Source organism: Acanthisitta chloris, unplaced genomic scaffold (genome assembly GCF_000695815.1).
Source record: "Acanthisitta chloris isolate BGI_N310 unplaced genomic scaffold, ASM69581v1 scaffold20088, whole genome shotgun sequence".
NCBI lineage: Eukaryota > Metazoa > Chordata > Aves > Passeriformes > Acanthisittidae > Acanthisitta > Acanthisitta chloris.
In genome coordinates, this window is record NW_008685682.1 from 3,660 (window position 1) to 23,419 (window position 19,760).

At 41.8% G+C, this 19,760-nt stretch overlaps 1 protein-coding gene across 1 annotated transcript; it reads right to left on the reverse strand.

Moving 5' to 3' along the window:
- Nucleotides 1-161: 161 nt before the first annotated feature.
- Nucleotides 162-19,244, reverse strand: MPHOSPH9 (M-phase phosphoprotein 9). Its single transcript, XM_009079870.1, has 21 exons — nt 19,109-19,244; nt 18,863-19,004; nt 18,459-18,582; nt 16,750-16,840; nt 15,005-15,111; nt 14,463-14,588; nt 13,217-13,653; nt 12,215-12,373; nt 11,276-11,363; nt 10,245-10,460; nt 9,190-9,237; nt 8,798-8,862; nt 8,255-8,356; nt 5,874-6,011; nt 5,095-5,270; nt 4,196-4,360; nt 3,779-3,896; nt 2,907-3,010; nt 1,907-2,118; nt 1,338-1,406; nt 162-263 (listed from the first exon to the last, which is right to left on the reverse strand). The coding sequence occupies exons 1-21, from the start codon at nt 19,242-19,244 to the stop codon at nt 162-164; spliced, it is 2,925 nt and encodes a 974-aa protein (XP_009078118.1).
- Nucleotides 19,245-19,760: the final 516 nt, after the last annotated feature.

The following is a 19,760-nucleotide window of genomic DNA, read 5'->3' on the forward strand; positions in this document are numbered from 1 at the left end:
CTGTTTGCAAAGGGTTAACATGGCTGTAAAACTACTTCTGAGGGTTTATAAAAATACAAAACAATTTGCATTTACTGAGTGCATTTTTAGAGATTAGTGCAAAACAAACCAAACCCAAAAACAAAAAACCAAGAAAAGAGCATATTTGCAGTCAGGAGTTGTCAGAGGTTGGCAGAGGTATGTAAAACATGAAATCTCTTCAGGGTCATTCGTATGGACCCCAAATCTCTATTGATTCTTTCCAAACGATCTTCCAGGGCTTCCTAAAGGGAAGAGGTAAAGGAAAGAAAGCAAAAAAAACCATTAATAATACATCATAAAACCCAGTGATCCTTCTAAAATCAAGAAACTACTACTGTTCCTCTCTCCCTGGTATCTTCATGGTATCCTGAGGCCTTGAGCTGCCTGATCTAGTGAGGAGGTGTCCCTGCCCAGGGCAGGGGTTGGGACTGGATGATCTGTAAGGTCCATCCCAACCCTTAAATTCCATGATTCTGTGATCTTTTCAGGCATTATGAGCATTCTGGTAGCATCCAAAAACCAGACCTAAAAACTTGTCATGTTACTTTCATGTGTGTGTGTTTGGGGGTTGTAGGAGGTTTTTTAAACTGTTTCAAGGTATTTTGGGTTTTGTTCTTTTTTTTTTTTCCATGTGAGTTAGGAAACTCCACAAGATAAACTTGACAAGAATTAGGACAGGCTGATAATCAGGGAAACACATTCAGGAAGCAACTGAGCACTACAGTGAGTGGCAGCACTGATTTATGGGAATATACTTTAAATTTCAAATGGATAAATTGATACCAAACCTTGGGATTACAATTTGGGAAGTGCTGATGTTGAAGGCTTGACAGAGACCTCCAAAACACAACTTTGAGACACTCATGCTTACCCAAAGACTCTGCAGAGCTTCCCAGAGAAGTCACTGTCCTGTATTCCACTTACACGACTTATTTTTACTTCCTACTTTCTTATTTATGCTTTTAAGTCGAAAAAAACAAACCAAAAACCGAAACTTTGCAATTTCTCCTACAGTACAAGATCCTCTCTGCAGTTTCAGGGATCTGGTTCATAGTCACTGCATTTTCTTGAGGTATTGCTTTTATCTACCTCTCAGTGTCACCACAAGAACAGACTATTCTGGCAGTAATGTGGCAAAATGCATCCCATGGACAAAAACCAGAAGATACAAACAATATGAAAGAGTAACATAAAACCCATATAAAAATCCCCACAGTAACCACATTTACTACACAGAGGAACCTTCATGTACACTACATATTCTGAAATTCTGGAAGAAGAACTCCAGAGAACAGTCAAATGCAGAAGCTTTTCACCTGATTTAGTCTTGCTTGCAAGGTCATTCTTCCACCAGAACAAGGTATTCGACTCAGTGCAGCCTCAATCTAGTAACAGAAAACACTTCAGCTGTAAATTAGAGTTTCAAGAGCCAACATAAGCCTCCCTGACTGCTCTTACAAGAGAGGTGAGGTGTATGGATCACAGGAGCATGGACAGCTTTGTTCTTCAACACTCTCTTTGTAACCATAACACTGTGCCAGACAGAACTGATACAAGAGTTGACACCCAGGAGTGAACTCTCAAGGATCCTTCTGAAGAGAACATTCACTTGCCAGAATAACCTTCCTTGGCTGAAAAGCTGATTTAAAGCACTGAGGAAAGAAAGCAACTCCACTCCAACCCTCACTCACACTGTGTTTGTGTTACAGTGCCTCCCCTTTGATGAAATCAGGGACAGGGAAGGACTGGAATAGAGCAGGGAAGGATAATGGCACAAAATTGTGCATGAATTCCAGCCATCATTGCGTGGATACACAGCTCCACTCCTCACCTCTCCTGCAACAACTATGTTTTGTCACAACTTGAAAACAAAAATCATCTTTGCCTGTTGCTTTTCTTGAGTCAGCTCGTCAAAAAGCCTCTCAGTTTCAGCCAGAGTCGTGATCCTTGCTGTGTACTTGAAGTCTTCCTCACAAGATGACAGCACTGGCTCATATTTTTGAGCTATGCTCCTCTCATCCCAGGCTGCTGCTTTCTTCATCCCGTTGTTGATGGGTTCAGCACAGGAGCTGTGCCTGACACCTGAATGTTGCCTTCCTGTCAACAAAACAAGGCTCTTTTTACTGGTTTGGTAATTGTCTGGGAAATTATTATACAGGACAGAAGAAGAAAGACATAACAGCATGAGCAACGTGATCTTGGAGGTATGTGAACTGACTAGCAAAGCCTCAGCCACTTGCCTTAAACAACTACCCAGAAGAATGCAAAACATCTGTGTGGGTCATCTTTCCAGTGATCTTTGTAACAGAGCATATTTTTTTGGTTAACGAACAGATTCCTGCATTGTGCTAATTAGGGAATTACTTTTCCTGGTACAGCATTGCTAAGTATCCCCAAGCAGAGTAGTTGTCATGCAAAACACCAGCCTCAATAAAGGCAGAACATTGGTGACAAGGATTACAGGAGTGAGAAAAGATTTGGTTCAATCAATCATTTAAACAATTTGAAACTGGTTTTATTAGAGTTACTCTTTGCTATCTGTAATGCAATGTTTAGCAATAGAGTTTTATTAGGATGACTCAGGATGTACATCTTAATCTAGAGCCCACTAAGACCTGCATTGTGTAACTGAGTTAAGCACAGGGAAATGTATTGGCCTTCCCTCTCAATTTAATTACTTTTCTTGTTCCACTGTGACTGTGCACACACACACACATACATAAAAATAAAATACTGCCTGGATGGTGTTTCTCTGTCTACAGGAATAGGACAAGACTTAGAGGATTTTTCAGAGCTGGATTTTATAGAGTACAAACTCAGCTTTCTAGTCAAGCAGCTAGAAGGGGAAGGAATAAGGTACAAAAACAAAGGCATGGACAGATTACCTTCTACATCATCTAGTGAGAGAAACTGGAGCCTTTTCCTTGGATTATTGTGCTGTAAAGTAGATGCAGGACCAGTTTCCAGGTCATCTAGAAGTATATCAAACCTACAGAGCAGGAAGCACACAGCAATTACTTGTTAGAAATCACGTACTGAGCAATACAATATTTTCTACTTGTTCACCTTTTGGTTAAACAAACAACATTTTTAAACAACAATTTATATCCCACAGGCATTGAGAGTCTTCTGATTACTGTTCTCAGTACCATACTCCAATCTACTCCTATTTGCACACACCAAAACACCTCATTTGTGTGACTTTCTTTCAGAACCTGAACACACTGAGCTCCCAGTCCTCATCCTCAGGAAATATCAGAGTGGTGCTGGACATTTCTTCTTCCTCATGCACATGTTCTACACTTTAATTTCACAGCTAAGTGTGTGCTCAAACCCTGCAAGCCTTGCCAAGCAAAGAGTTCTGGAGAAACCCTAATAGTAGCCCAGTTGGCAGGAAGGTAAGTCTCTGTATGTTTGAACATGCCTGTAGGGTCCATGACAGGGAGGTAAATCCTCCTTTCCACTTTTATTTACATCTCCTGATAAGCTTCTCATAGATCTGGACTTACTCCACAGAACAATTCTACTGTAACTACCTCTCACCACTCAGTGCTGTGTCACTGGCAAACCTCACATCCATCCTGAAATCATTCTAGGCCAGACTTCAAAAAGGACAACTTTGCTTTCTCTTCAGAAACCTCCCCATGACTCATTTTCTAGGCCTGCTAACGAACAACAAACAGCAGCCTTAGGCCTGTATAAACATCCTGCTGCTCTACTCCTGATCAGAACACAACTGGATTCCCCAGACTTGTACCTTGTCACTGTGTTTTCATTTCTGCGAAGCAAATGGCTAAATCCAGGGGAGAGATTTTCTTTTGGAGATCGTTTGGGGCTGTATGTCACAGACACTGGTGCCAACATTATCTCTCTTGCTGCAAAAGACAAAGTCTGTTTAGCTTCCTAAAACCTCCCAGTGAGCTACCTAAAACCTCCCAGTGCAGAACCTCCCACTCATGTGCTTACAGCTTAAAAGAACACTCTTCAAAGCTGTCTACATGTTCACCTGAATGAGATGAAAAGTGCATCACAAGACAGGAAAACGAAAGCAAACTGAGAACCTCCTGTGATTACAGACATGTTGCTTTACAGAACAATGCACAAATCCTGCCTCTATTTTTGCTCTCTTCATTATTTTTAAGTAACACAAAGCAAAGTTGAGAAAAGCACTGACTTGGAGTGTTTGGTTTCCTGTTGGAAGGAGGAAGGGACGATGACCTCTGGCCAGAAGGGGAGCTCAATCGTTTCGGCCTGTGTTGGTCTTTACCTTTCTCTGGGGATCTGTTAGCAACTAAAGAAGTTTCAACAAACCCAACAGTTTGACGTCGAGTTGATGTTTCTAATTGAAAAGAGAAAGGGATTAGTCAATGATTTTCCATGCAACAAGTCACAAATATTCTCCTGAGCTCAGCTTTAACTGCACTCAAGCCTCCCTCACGTCAACACACTTGTGCTGCTTCGCTCGAGTCTCTTTTCCTACTCGTGGAACATTTTCAGTCATGAAAAAAGGATATGATGAAAAATGATGCTAACTAACAGTGTTTAATAAACAAACCATCAGGACAAAAGTATCTTTTGGAAGGAAGGTTGGAGCACCAGCCTGAGTCAAGATTATAAGCACTTAAGAAAGACTCAGTGTTTGCTATAGACTAAACCAGTGTTGATGCTGATTTACTGAGACCAAAGCTCAGTGCAGTCCCATCAGCTTTCCTAACAGCATTCCAATACAACAGCATGAGAACAAAGCTAAGATGGATGTAGAGCCACCCAGAGCTTTGCTAAGGCTCCATTAACTGTTTACAAATACTGAGATATTCTTAGCAAAGAGGACATGAACTAATCTCCAGCTTGAGCCCTACCAGCAACCTTTGCCTTCCCTCTAGTTTAAACAAGTCACTCAGCTTCTAATTGTGAATTTTCTTAGCATAACTCCACAAGTTTGCATGCAAACACTGTTTTTATCCCACCACTGAAGCCTGAAGGACTTGAAAGCTGAGAATAACAAACCCAGAAGACATGCAAACAAAGAAAAGCCAATAAAGACATGTGCAGGAATATAAAAATAGAAGTTACTAGCTGGTGCATCTTCTTTTTCTGTCTGTGTACCCCAATCTTTAAATGCTTTTCCTTCTTCAAGTTCCTTAAAGGCTTTTATAATTGGTGCTTCTGACATCTCATTTTCTTTCTTTTCTATTGTGTTTGTTGAAGAATCTTCTTGTGAGGAATCTTTTTCAGGAGGAGAATGGTGCCTTGAAGAATGTGAGGTGGTGGAGGGGAAAAAAAGGATCAAGTTTTTCATTGTATTTCATACATCCCAACACAAGCTGAACAAACAAAAACCTGCAGAAGTTGAGATTTTTCTGTTGTCAAAGCAAGAATTTTAAGGATGCTGCCTCATTTCAGGCAAGAACCTTAGAGGGTTGTGTTACAGCAAATTCAAGGACCTAAAGTTGAACAGTGTTTGCTCTTACATGTTCTTAGAACCAATAAGTTCTGACAGAAGCTTTAGAAACTTCTGAGTAAGAAGGCAAATGACTAATTTATACCCCAAAGGACACCTGAAGCTTCAAACTGTGTTCAGCTCAGAGTGGGTTTGGACATAAACACAGAGAGGGAAGACAGTGGCACAAGCTGCAGGTGAACTTTCTGCTCCTTCAAGGAAGGCACTGAAAGCTGCTGCTGTTTGTGTCCTGCAGGTGGGTGAGGGAAGAGTGTGTTTGGGTTTTAAGGAATTTTATAGCACCTACAACACTGAGAAATCATTTAAAACTCTATTTAACAAGTACAAAGTCAATTGTGGACAAAAATCTTTCACTTTCCATCACAGTAGATACTGAGGGAAACCAACTCACCTCGAGGGAATATAGGTTTCTTCTAGTCTGTTATCTTTGGGGCTCTCCTGCCCTTCCAAAGGTTGGCCAGTGAAGATGGAATATTCTGCTCCTGGGATCAACCATTTTCTCCTGCTGACATCAGGAGTTCCCAACTTGCTGTGGGAACAAAAAGCTTCAAAATTATGAAAGGCTTTGGAGTTTGTTTTTTGTGGTTTGGGCTTTTTTTCCCTTAAGAAAATCCTGTTATTTATTCTAGTTAAACAGAAACAAATATACCATAAACACAGTGGACAAAATCAGTGCTTTTTAAAACATGTTTGTAAAGTAAAAACAAAATGGTTTTTAAAAATCAGATGTTGAGGTTTCAGCCTAAATGCCACAATGTGCTCAGAATGGAGAGCTCCACAAAGATCTCCCTGTAATTTAATGCTGCTTACTCAGACCAAGGTTTGGGTAACAAGTAGTTCTCAACTAATTAAATGAAAACATTTGGTGGAGATTACTGCAGTAGTTCAGAGCATCTGATCCAGCTTCCCCATGGACACCAATCAGCAGAAAAATACAAAATGGAAAACAAAACCCAAGAAAAAGCCACTGTTGGTGACCTGGGAGTGATAAATATTAACTGATAAGCATCAATTAGTATGTTAATCTCTTGAAACAGCAAAAGAAAAATGTCATTTTTGTACACAGCAAAGTAGATAATTAGGAAAAAAGGGTCTTGTTTACCCAAGCTATGAAGCATATGTACTGTTCTGTAAATCTATCCTGCTGGGCATTCAATTGGAATGAGGCTTTCCTTGAGCCTCTGAGATCAGTTAGGGACAGATTAACTTTAAATCCATATTGGCTCTCTATCCCCCTCCCTGATGAGCTTGGTCTGCCCTGTCCAGGTCTTCCTTTCTCCTGCTCAGTGTTGAAAGAGCTGGTTCATAAACACTAAAGAGCTCTGAAGACAAATCTGTGTCTCTAATATGTTCATACCTGAAATATTTGCATTTTCATAACCACCAAAAATCAGATCCTCCCAAATTCAACTGTTGTCTATATGCAAATGATCAGCCACAAATCACACTAATAATCATTAATGTCACTTGGCTTCACAGCATGAGTGCTGAACTGGGAGAGACCCTGAGAAAACCATGACTAAATAACAAAAACCAAAGGGGCACAAAGCTTTTCAGGTCTTTCAAACATAAAACACCCAAACAAAAGAAACCAACAAACAAAAGCAGAACACAAATCAGCTTTAGTTTTCTTAACACAAATTCACAAGGCCAAGTGCTGGTCAGGCAGAAAGGGACCTGGGAGTGTGGAGAGACAGAGAGCTGAACAGGAGCCAGCAGTGGGCTCAGGGGGCCAAGAAGGCCAATGGCATCCTGGCCTGGATCAGGAACAGTGTGGTCAGCAGGACCAGGGAGGTGATTCTGCCCCTGGACTCGGTGCTGGTGAGGCCACACCTTGAATCCTGGGCTCAGTTCTGGGCCCCTCAGTTCAGGAGGGACATTGAGGGGCTGGAGCAGGTCCAGAGAAGAGCAATGAGGCTGGGGAAGGGACTGGAGCACAAGTGCCATGAGGAGAGGCTGAGGGAGCTGGGGGTGTTCAGCCTGGAGAAGAGGAGGCTCAGGGGAGACCTTATCACCCTCTGCAACTCCCTGACAGGAGGTTGGAGTCAGGTGGGGGTTGGTCTCTGCTCCCAGGCAACCAGCAGCAGGACAAGAGGGCACAGACTCAAGCTCTGCCAGGGGAGGGTTAGGTTGGATATTAGGAAGAGATTTTTTTACAGAGAGAGTGCTCAGGCATTGGAATGTGCTGCCCAGGGAGGTGGTGGATTCCCCATCCCTGGAGGTTTTCAGGCTGAGACTGGATGTGGCACTTAGTGCCATGGTCTAGTGACCACGGTAGGGTTGGACTTGATGATCTTGGAGGTCTTATCCAACCTGGTTGATTCTGTGAATTCAAACTAGAGTTTGCATCCCCATTGAACTTCCACTCTGCTCTCAGGATACCTGTACAAACTACATTTACATCCATATAAAGCAAAAATTAGCCTTTCAGATCAATGACAAAGGCACAAAGAAAACCTCCAATGTCTAACTGGACTATCAGATTGTATTCCCAAAATATTGGTTGAGCATGGGAATCTCTATGCAGCTGAGACCTATCAAACCCTCATTTGGAAGAACAGAGACACTCTGCCAAGCCAAAGATATGTTATCCAAAGCATTTATTTGGGTTTATTAATTCCTTGGAATGTGAAGTCTCAGGATTACGTCCCATGTGTTTAATCCAGTTTAGCCTATGGACTGACCTCATCCTGGTCCACTTTTAGCCAAAACATGTTAAAAAGTATTCCAAAACACAGGAACAGTTTTGACATTGTTGGAATAGTCACTTACTTGGCACAAGAGGTCCTCAGACGATTCTCGGTCACGTGGCGAAGCTTCAGCATATTTTCATGTTCCACTTGCTTGAGCTGAGCTTCAAGTTTTAAAATGGTCCTGAGGTTGAAAGAGTAAAGATGCATTATCAGATGATTTAAATGTCATAAAATAAACATCATACTTCTCAGAGTTCACCCCTTTTTATTCAGATATTCTGCATGAAGCAGGAGAACAGCTGTTGCATTTCCACCTATGTATCTCTCTCTCTAGCTAAATATGGACATAAATATGTATTTGAATTCCCAGTTGAATAAATCAGGTAACCTGGCTAGGAAGATAGGACCAGAGATGCTGCTAGGGAAGCACAGGAAGTAGGAAAACCCACATATCCTAAAATAACAAGGTTTTTAGTGTGCACAAGTAACACAAAGCAACATGAAATGCTGAATAAGATGCAATTAAACTTGTAAGATCTACAGTCCTCACAATCCAGGAGCAGATGCTTAGGCCACAGCCTGGATTTCCTACTGTTAAAATAGTTGTTAGCTTCACAGTTACCTTTTCAAGTCAGAAATCTGTGTGTTTGCATCCAGCAGTTTGTTTTCAGTTGTATTTAATGTATCCTAGGAGGACACAAAGGAAAAGGTAAAAAGCCTAGAAACTACACAAGTGTAAAAGAAAAAAAAGGAATGACATCAGTCTTGAAAACAATACATTAAATACACCTTCCTATTTCCAAGGGGCCATTCAATTCCTTTGACTTTGCACTAACTTTGCTGTCCATGGCTGGAAAATAATGAATCCCAAATTCCCTCCAGTGCTCTGAAGATGCAGTAAGGAGCTATCAGGTAAAATAAATATGGATCTTTCTCTTTGAGCTTTTGCAAAATGCTCGAGTTGCTTCAGCTGATTCTCAGGCCCATTATCACATAGTTTGTTTCTGTACCTACCTTTACTCTTTCATGTTCCTTTCCAAGGGACTCGTATTCTCCTAAAAGCTGAAACAAAAGAACATAAAAACTCACTCTGAGACTACAGTTAGCAGCTTTCTTGACTGCTGTAAAATCACCTCAACTGCTTGTCTAACACTGCAGATGCACTACAGGGGATATAAAGTGTACTCTGACAGTACTTGTTAAGTTTTTGCATATTCTAGTTGGAACAAAAAGTTAGAGATGGGAAAAGAGGAGACAGAGCTCCTGCCACAATGCATGTCTCATTTCCAAATTATTTATCTCTAAAGAAACCAAATGAATGAACAAGTAAAATTTGTCAGGGACTTGAAAACTGACTTTGTCTTTCCAAATTTTAACTGCAAAAAGAGAAGGTAAACCATGAAGTAGCTAATCCCCATTTTGCCAATCCACTCAAACGGTTGTGAAGAATCAGAGGAACAATTTCCTTGACTCAGTCTAAAATAGACAGAATAGACAGATAGACAGGGAGCTGAACAGGAGCCAGCAGTGTGCTCAGGGGGCCAAGAAGGCCAATGCCATCCTGGCCTGGATCAGGAACAGTGTGGTCAGCAGGACCAGGGACTCGATGATCTTGGAGGTCTTTTCCCACCTGGATGATTCTATGATTCTATTCTATGAAAATCATACACACTTTTACAGGTTTTGGCCCTTTTAACAGTTTAACAAGTTTAGCAAGTTGTGATGAGGTATGAAAAATTCAATCTAGTCCCACTAAATAGAGGAGAAAATATCTTCCTGACAATTTCATGTCATATTTTCAAAACTAAAATGAACTAACAGCACTTAGAGTAATACAATTTTGAGACTAACTATTGCAAGCACACACACACTTGCTGCCTTAAATATTTGTTTTTAAACATCTATTTGGTCAAGTCACCTGTTCTTCCTGATCTCTTTTGATCACCTAAGTCTAAGCAGTAGCTGAATCATTTCTGTGGTGTTAGTTGTGCATTAAGCCTTCCAGTAGTAGTTCTCACCCAGGACTTGGTGTTGTGCAACTCAACACCTTTGTCCATTTCTTTACTTACGTTTTGAAACATCTTATTTTCTTCCTTCAGCCTTGTGTTTTTATTATCAGACAACTTGTAAGCCTTTTCAAAAGCCTCTTCCAGCTCCCTGAGCCTGGACCTGAGGCGACTGATGGTGTTGTCCTTCTCCTTGTGCGTCGTGCGCATCTCCTCGATGCGTTCCTGGAGCACCTTGGAAGTGTTGCTGAGGGCCTGGAAACGTTCTCTCCACTCTGCCTGGAGGACAGAGAACAGTCAGTGTAACCTTTCCCTGGCAGATTACTTACTTCAGTGCAAAGCATAACCTAAAAACATCTAAACAGAAAACAAGGAACATCTGTACAGGATCTAAACATGATTTGGGCTCATTTCTATGGATGAAGAATGAAAAGATGAAGAATAAAGAATGTATAAAGAATGAAAATGAAGACTAAAACAACAGTTCTATTTATTTGATAGGACTTCAAATATCCAAAGTTTAGGCCTCTAATCCCAAATGACTGACTTGCTTCCCAGCCTAGAAAAACATCTAAAATCAGAGCAATGAATTAGTCTCTCCAGAAGTCTAACTTCCCTGGCAAAGTGTTCTGCTACTTGACCAACAAATGCAGCCACACATTTATTTATGCACAACCAAATTGGTCTGGCCCAGCCAGAAAGACTCTAAATATACTTATGGAGAGAGTATTTTCTTCCAGCTGAGGTGAGATTTGCTTTTATCACAGCTCTAATAAGAAAGCAATTCAAACTAAATAAATACATAACAAAGTCTAAAGAGAAATATGCTATTATCACAGTATTTCACCCTTAAACTTCGATCCCTGCCAACCTGGGAAGGCTGTTCACAAGCAAAAGTGATGATGACTTAAAGTAGGGAAGTCTGAACAAACTCAGGGAGGAAAGTCACTGGTGTAATGTAGTGGTTGATGTCACATACTAAGAGAAGAGTTGAAAGTTAAAAGATCAGGATATGGAAACACAGATCAGCTTAATAATGACCAAGGGATACTCCTACTCTTCTAATTAAAAAACAGCTTGATTTAAGCACTTACCACTTGCTTTTCCAGCAGATTATTCTTACTTTCAAGGTCTTTTATGCGAGCACTTGCTTCAGTCAGAGCTGCATCTAACTGGTCACACCTATTTAGAACACATAGATTCACACCAATCTCTTGACATTTTCAACTAAAAAAATCTACGATTCATAGCCTCTTTCTCTCCTCAAGCATCCCCACAAATTTTGGGGCCCAGCCTGTGGCCTCCTCCCACAGCCTTCAGCCACTGAGCACTCTGTCTCTGCTCAGAAGGGCTGTAGTGCCCATGGTGTGAGCAGCAAACTGGGAACACACCAGTTTTGGGAAGGATTTTAGCTGTCTTAATTTCCAATATGTGTTTTGACTGGCACTAATTCTATAAAGATCCCACTGAACTCGTATTTAAAGCAAACATTCAAGTTAGACCGAATGGAATACACATGTGGGACACACACTCCAGTACAAAGCCACCAATGAACTCAAGGCTGGTCCTGTATCACCTGCAGCTTTGCCATGAAGGAGGATGATGTTCACCAGTCTGACAGGTGAGTACTATTTCCCACAGAGAGCATTCCATTACAAATTGCTTAGGACTATCTCTGCCTGACAACCTTTCCTTAGGAAAGCTTATACTGGTCAGCAAAAACCAGGTTAAACAAGACCTCTAGGCCAAACATCACATTTGCTGCCTAACAATAATTTTAAACCGATCTTCGTAGAATCATGGAATAGTTTGGGTTGGAAAGGAACTTAAATCACCTAGATCCAACTCCTGCCATGGGCAGGGACACCTGAACTGATGCAAAATGTATATTTAATAGGGAAATATTAGTATGAAATCTCCAGAACTGAAGAGTGACAGAAGCTTCTCAAGACATCCCAAACAAGCATACTCAGTTTTTCAAGTCTAGAGAACACCATGTAAAGAGAAAGACAACAAGTAAGGACAAACAGTACCTGTCAGCAAGACTTTGATTGATTCTCTTCAGGTCCTCAGCTGAGGCATTTCTGTGGCTTTCCTCCAGCTGCTGCCTCAGGCTCTGGATCTCAGAGTCATAGTACGCCCGGAGATCGGCGATGTGCCGAGCGTGTTTCTCCCTCAAGTTCTGCCTGATGCTGTTTGAAACAGAAGGAATAAAATAAAATTCCAGCTCTCCACATGGCCATGCACTGCTGCATTCATTTGCACAGGAGGAACTCAGCAGACAGATCTCTCCTCCAAAACTTCTCTGTGTTCAAGCTGAAGCAAAAAGAGCTTTGTCATCTAAGGCAGCGTCAGACACCTCAGGCTGGCAGAGAAGTCTCCACATTCACACAAACAGAAATGATGACTGTTATATACCAAAATAAATACAAACACCATGCAGAGCTTTATTTTTACAAGTCCTCACACATGGAATATATGCCCTGTCTGCTTGTCCATGTGCAAATCATGAGAACTCTAACAGAGAATGAATTTATTCTTCCTAAGTACAGTAATTCTATGCTTCTCCCACCACCTGACTCTAAAGAAAAGAACAGAATCTCCTCAGAACTTGAAATTCTCTGCTGAAATGACCTCCCTCACACAGCCTATGTCTTTTGGTTTTAACCTGTAAGAAGAAATAACCAAATAAAACATATATAATTGTTTTGCCTTCCAGTTAAGGTTTTGATACCCAAGGAAAACAAAGCACAAATGTTATGCCTTGGAATAAATTGTATGGTCTAAAGAAAATTAAATATTATGGTCCAAAGGAAATTAAATAGTTTAGTTCGAGAAAGACAATTACAAGAAGTAGAAAATGACTGTTCCATTTATATCCCATCTGGACCTCAAGAGGGGAAAAAGCAGCAAAGTCCAACTATGCTCTAAGCAAACAGAACTCACATATTTTGTTTGGTTTTCTACTCCTGTTTTTACACTTCTTTCATGCAAGTACCAACTCCATGACTTTTAGAAAAGAAAAAGTGACTTACTTTGACATTACCACAGGATCTTCAACACATGTCCCTGACAAACTATAATCTGGCAAACTGTTGTCAGCACACTGAGTAACAGAAGATGGAGTTAGTGTCAGTGTTTCTTCCTCCTCAGCGTTGGCTAAATTATCATTGTCAGCATCCCTATATGCCACTGGGAAGGGAGAGCTGGGCTTGTTTTCACTCTGGAAGGAGTGATTTCTCCAGAGGTCCAAATGTACAGCTCTGCTGCTGGCAGGGTGTTTGGGAGAATCATCCAGCTGAGACGAATTACTTGTCTGTGAAAAAGAGTCTGTGTCACACTGACTTGAAAATCCAGGTTCCACCATAGAGTCTGGAGAAAAAGGAGCAGTCTCTTCACGAATATTGAAAAAACAGAGTCCCTGGTTCTGCTGACCTGGTTTCATATGCAGGGTTGGGTCCAAGGTCAGGACCTAGGAAAGAAGTTAAAATGCTTAAATCAACTGTGATTTAACTTTTGTTCTGGTAAATGAAGTTGATCTGAAAACATCAGTAACCCACATAACATACTGCAGGCATTGTATTATGTCATGTTATGTTACTACAATCATTTGGCAGTGCCAAGCAAGATGAAGGGACCTGTAACAGCTTCAATGATGATACATATTCCCAACAACTGCAACTTGAGTTTCTAAGTTTCCATTAATAAAGGACATGGCCAACATCTGCAGCTGTCCAGAAAACCTTTGAGGTATCAGTTGTGTAAACAGAAGGGCTGTGTTGTCTGTTTGCAGGTGACACAGTAACTCTCTAGGGGTTACAAAAGCACCTCAGGAATTATCTAAGCTAGTCACACAGTAGCCACTGTTAGGGATTATGTACAGCACTGAGAGCTGTATAAAGAAAAAGATATGATAAAGAATCATTGCCACAACCTGTGCCTCTTCTGTTTCATGGGTGGAATGAACTTGTCTTGTGGGAAGTGCTAGGAAAACCTGCTCCTGCCACTGCAGTCCCACGTGCACTCCAGCAGCTGCAGCCTCAGCAGGAGCAGATCTGTCCCTGCACCATCCTCAAGGTTGTGCTGCAAAGGTGTTTGTTTTCTCAGGGTGTTCTTAGAGGTTCTTTTCTGCTGGATCCCTTCCCAAGTCGGTTCCTCCCTCGGCTGCACAAAGTGCTGTTCCAGCACAACGCTGGAGGTGGCAGCAGGGGCCAATGCATGTGAGAGCAGCCTCAAACCTGTCCTAGCCTCAACTGAGACGTGAAGGAAATAAATTGTTACCTCTGGTGGGTGACTCGACTGGGAAGAAGGCATAAAACTCTGGTCTGGCATCTGCTTGCTTTCCCTTTGTCTTTTATGATAAATATCCTTCAGTGATGACAACTTCCTTTCACCAGCAGAAGACAACTTCAACAGGCAAAATTGCTACATTACTTTTTCTGAACACAATCCTCCACCCCCAACACAGAGAGATAAGCAAGTTCTGGGGTGGGTTTGCTACTGAAGCAGTTCAGAGCAGGAGGGAGATTTAATCAGTGCAGCCAGTCTGAAACAGGGTCTTTAAGGAGGCACACACACCTTTCACATGCTAGTTAATCACTTTTCAGCTGCTATACAGTTTTGTTGGAATGACAAAAGAAGGTCCAAAAATTCCAAGTGAGGTTAGTGGGAACAGGAGTAATGAGGAAGCAGAATATAAGACTGAGTTAACAAAGTTCTCACACAGAGGTTAGCTCCTGGAGGGCTGGTTCTTTCTCTCCCAGGGAAAAAAGCAAAGACAACAAGCAACTACATGACAACTCTCACACATGGCCAAAGTTTACCTGATCTGGTGATACTTTTGTGGAGAAAACATCAGTGAACTCACTTCTGAAATTCCCTGGTAGAGAGTGATACATCTCCTTTTCATCTGACTTCCAGTAGGAAAGTCCTGATGAGAAGAAACAGCAAGAGAAAATTAAAAATACAAATTTCAAACTCAGGGCTATAGAACAGGAATCCCCAAATCCATTAGTAAATTACTTTGTCATCAAACAACAATGCTGTTAATTATTGGTATCTACTGCTTAAGGGTTTTATTAGAGCCTTTGTCACCAGGAGTTTCAAATCTCAATGCAAAGCACACGCAACAGAACCAGCACCACATGTCACAGCATCAGTAACAAAAGCTATAAATCAGTTAAAACACAGGTTCAACCTTTGGGGTTCAAGGGACAAATCCTCATTTACCACAAACTTTTCTATTTCTAATGATTCCAGTATAGCACTTCAAATTTCTATCACCCAGTGAACAATCCCAGGCAGCCACTGGATGCTACAAACTCTTTGGTCTGGTACTCAGCAGCACTTTGCAGCATGCAAAAAGGCAGACTAACAAGACTAAGAGGGATGGCATGATAGGAACAGGCAGTCTCAAGCCCACTTCAGTTTCTGTGGTGTGTCCCTCTCTCACTGGCTTGTGAAGAATAACTATACACAGTTTGCAGGACTGATCTCTGTGCCCCTGTTTGTTACTGAAAGGAATCCACCCTGTAATGACCAAAATATGGCAATTAGTTAGAATCATAGAATCAACTGGGTTGGAAAAGACCTCCAAGATCATCAAGTCCAACCCTACAGTGGTTATCAGACCATGGCCACATCCAGTCTCAGCTTGAAAACCTCCAGGGATGGTGAATCCACCACCTCCCTGGGCAGCACATTCCAATCCCTGATCACTCTCTCTCCCTAAAAAATCTCTTCCTCATATCCAACCTAACCCTCCCCTGGCAGAGCTTGAGTCTGTGCCCTCTTGTCCTGCTGCTGGTTGCCTGGGAGAAGAGACCAACCCCCACCTGACTCCAACCTCCTGTCAGGGAGTTGCAGAGGGTGAGAAGGTCTCCCCTGAGCCTCCTCTTCTCCAGGCTGAACACCCCCAGCTCCCTCAGCCTCTCCTCATGGCACTTGTGCTCAAGTCCCTTCACCAGTCTCATTGCTCTGCCCTAGACCTGCTCCAGCCCCTCAGTGTCCTTCCTGAACTGACTTGTTTGGCTTCCACCAAAGTAAAAGAAGAAAGAACAAAATTCCACCCCAAATCCACAAAACCCCACCACCACCCCTCATACACCTCCCCCCAAACCAAGCCAAACAACAATCCTCCTCCCAAAAGTAAAGAATCACCACATTACAAACTGCATTATTTTGCTGTCTATTCCCACAATTATTGACTCATGCCCTTGGCTTACAGGAATTCTGCCTCTATTACCATGAGCTCCTGTAATTACTAGATCAGTGGTGCTTATATTGGAAAGCTCATTTGATATCTTCCCATGATTTTCCTAGTAATTACATTATGAAACAGTTTTCAACCCCAAGTGCTGCATGTCCTACATCTGCCAGCAGTGACATGCAGGAGCTACCTCCAGTTGGAAAACAGGAGCAAGAGAAGCAGAATTAGGCTATATCAAAGCTTATCACTGCTTAAATCCTCCTCACTCCCCTGAAATTATTGGAGAGGCATTTCAGTAAGAGTTTTAAAAGATGAGAATTCAAAGGAAAAGGAAATTCAAGCACAAGAAATGAACTATACCTGAAGCTTCAGACACTAAGGAATTTGGACTTTCCTTCGGTGGATTGAGGTAAAAAGTGTAAGGTGGCAAAGCAGCATCAGTAAGGTTTGTCTAAAATCACAATGGAAAAACAGATTTATAAGGAAAAGCACAAGGGAAGGAAAAAAAATCAAGGGTATATGTTTTTAAAATTGCAAGTAAATGTTATTAGCCTTTTTAAGCAAAGTGATTAAATATAATTATCCAGCATGATCCAAACCTACATGGTTTATATTTAGGGCAATCAGAGCCCAAAGGGAAACTAAGCTATGGCTTATAATTAAAAAATATTTATATTTTCTATCACATGTCTGTGCATTTGTGGAGCATTTTTGAGACACATTTTGGACAGACATCTAAACTTCCATGCTCCTTAAGAGCTGCAAGCAGAGAGTGATGACTTAACAACCCTTTCCTCACCCTAAGAGTGGAATTTCTTACATTCAGCTGCTATGACTGCACCTACCACACATCTGGAGCTACCACTGCCATCTCAGACAGACAGACAGACCCTTCTGCTCATCACTCCCAACTTTCTAAGCAGCTTTCCCAGTTCATTGCAGCAACAACTGTGAAAAGTTGGACCAACATATGGGAAAAAAAATCGTATCACTTAAGATTTGCCACAATTCTCCTCTTTCTTACCCAGAGGAAGAAGTGGCATTGATATACCACAGAGCAACTAAGGGCAGGTAGCTTAAAACTGGTCATCTCACATTGCTCTTTTCTGCTGGACTTAAGGCTTTTTGTTCCCTTGCTGCAGCTCAACAGTTGTGCTGCTTGGCAAATGTTGACACCTCATACAACTGAGGACTATAACAGGACAGTAACCATTGAGTTAACAAAAGTAAGAAAAAAAAAATAAGAGAACTAAAGCTGTTCAAGTTTTTGCAGGAATTACCATCTCACCTCAAGGCTATTTTGTCCCTCTTAATGTTTTTATTTAGGTATTCTCCTTTGCCTAAGGAGGAAGAAAGGAAAATGAAGGAGTATCAACTGAATTCTTACAAAGGAACAGAAAGATAAAGCTATTGTCAAAATCTGAGTTTCTGGCACTAATTTCCTCCTGTAGCAGAGAGAGAAAAGGAACCATCCACAGCAGATGAATCTGACTCCTGGTTTGAAATATCCCCTCAGAGGAACATCTTGTTTCCACTGACAATAGAAGACTAAAGAGACCAAGCCCAGAGAGCTACTCTCACCCTTTCTGGATCACCCTCAAAGGGACCACAGGAACAAACAGGCCCTGCCTCGACTCAAGGGATTCCTTTTTGCTAGTTCTCCTGTTCATTCACAGAGTTCCAGGAATTATGTCCTTAAAATGGCCTAAGGGGAGAGGTCTGTGACAATTAATATGCAGAAAGTAACTCTAACCCTTCACAGTTGGGTGTATGATGTGATTAGTCACACAAACATGTTGCATAACATCCTTCTGGATCAGAAACATTCCATGTGATTAAACTTCCCTCCTCAAAATATTCAGATTTGTGGATATACACAGTTATTAACTCAAACCTATGAGAGAGGGAATCCAAATTCTTCTCCCAACAAGTTTTTTGAGCTGATTCAGCAATAGGTGTTAGCCAAATGCTTGAAGCTAAATATGCTCAATGAGAACACACTATAACTGATAAAATAGCAGTGACAAGGATTACCTTAGAAAAACAGAACAAAATGAAAAGACACTTACATTCTCAAGTGGTAATTGCTTCCCTTTCCCATTCTCTTGCATAGACTTCACACACACTTCATCTGCAGTTACTCTTTTTGGTTGGTTATGTTTCAACTTTTGTGCCCATGACGTTAAAGATTTGCTAAACGGTAAGAAACACACACATATACCTTAAGGGATTTCCCCCAACACATCTACAACAGACACTGCAGATGCAAATAAGCACCACACAGAGAGATTAGGCTAAAAAAATACATTTCTCTACCAAGCAGCAGAGGATGGTTTACAATCAAGAGCCATTCAATTCATACCCATCTCAGTGACCAACAGCTCTTTGGGGACTGTCCACAGTCTCCAGTGGGGACTGTCTACAACACATCAACATATCTGGATGTTAATAATTTGATAAGCTTATCACTTACCTGGGCTTTTTCCCACACTGAGCTTCATCAGCTTTATGGCCAAAGTCAGGAGGAAAAGCTGAAACATCATTTCTCCCTGTTGAACAATTTTCCTCGACGTTTTGGGGTAAAAGTTCTCTTTTACTTGGAGCAGTGGCTACACCTGTGTGACCCTGCAAGGCTGCTCCATCCCCGTGCCCCTGGGCAGTTTCCTCCATGTGTTGTTTTGGGGTAAAAGTTCTCTTTTATTTGGAGCAGTGGCTACACCTGTGTGACTCTGCAAGGCTGCTCCATCCCTGTGCCCCTGGGCAGTTTCCTCCATGTGTTCTGTGCCCTTGCTGATGCTGCTGGAGGTGCCAGGGTTCAGCTGGGAGGCAGAGAGTGAGCCATAGCCGCTGCTCATGGCGGCGCGCGCGGAACATTCCTGATGCAGATCAGATGCCTTTGCCTGAGCTTCTGCTTCATTGGATCTGAGCTGATTGACAATGCACTCGTGTTCTTCAAACACCTCAGAGCTCATCCCCATTGGACTGGCTAGTGATGGAGAAGGGTCTGTCAGCTTGGCAGGCGAAGCTTGGCTCTTGCCAGCACCCAAACTGCTGCTCTGCAACTTCACCAAGTGCCTAATCTCATCCTGAATCAGCTACAGACAAGGAAAGGCAAAATTCCCATGAGAACATGCCACGAATCACAGGTACATCTTTGATGCATTTGAGTTCATGTTACTAGTGAGAGATTTAGAGCTCATGTCAAATCACTCTAAGTTTTCCATGTGCAGACACCTCATGCAGAAAGTAGATAAATACATACTGTGCATAACAGTCAAATGTCCATGGGAACAATCCTTAATTCCATGCAGTGAAGTACAGGTCTCAGTAGGCATTTATCCATGAAAAAAACATGCATGAATGTGTTCACT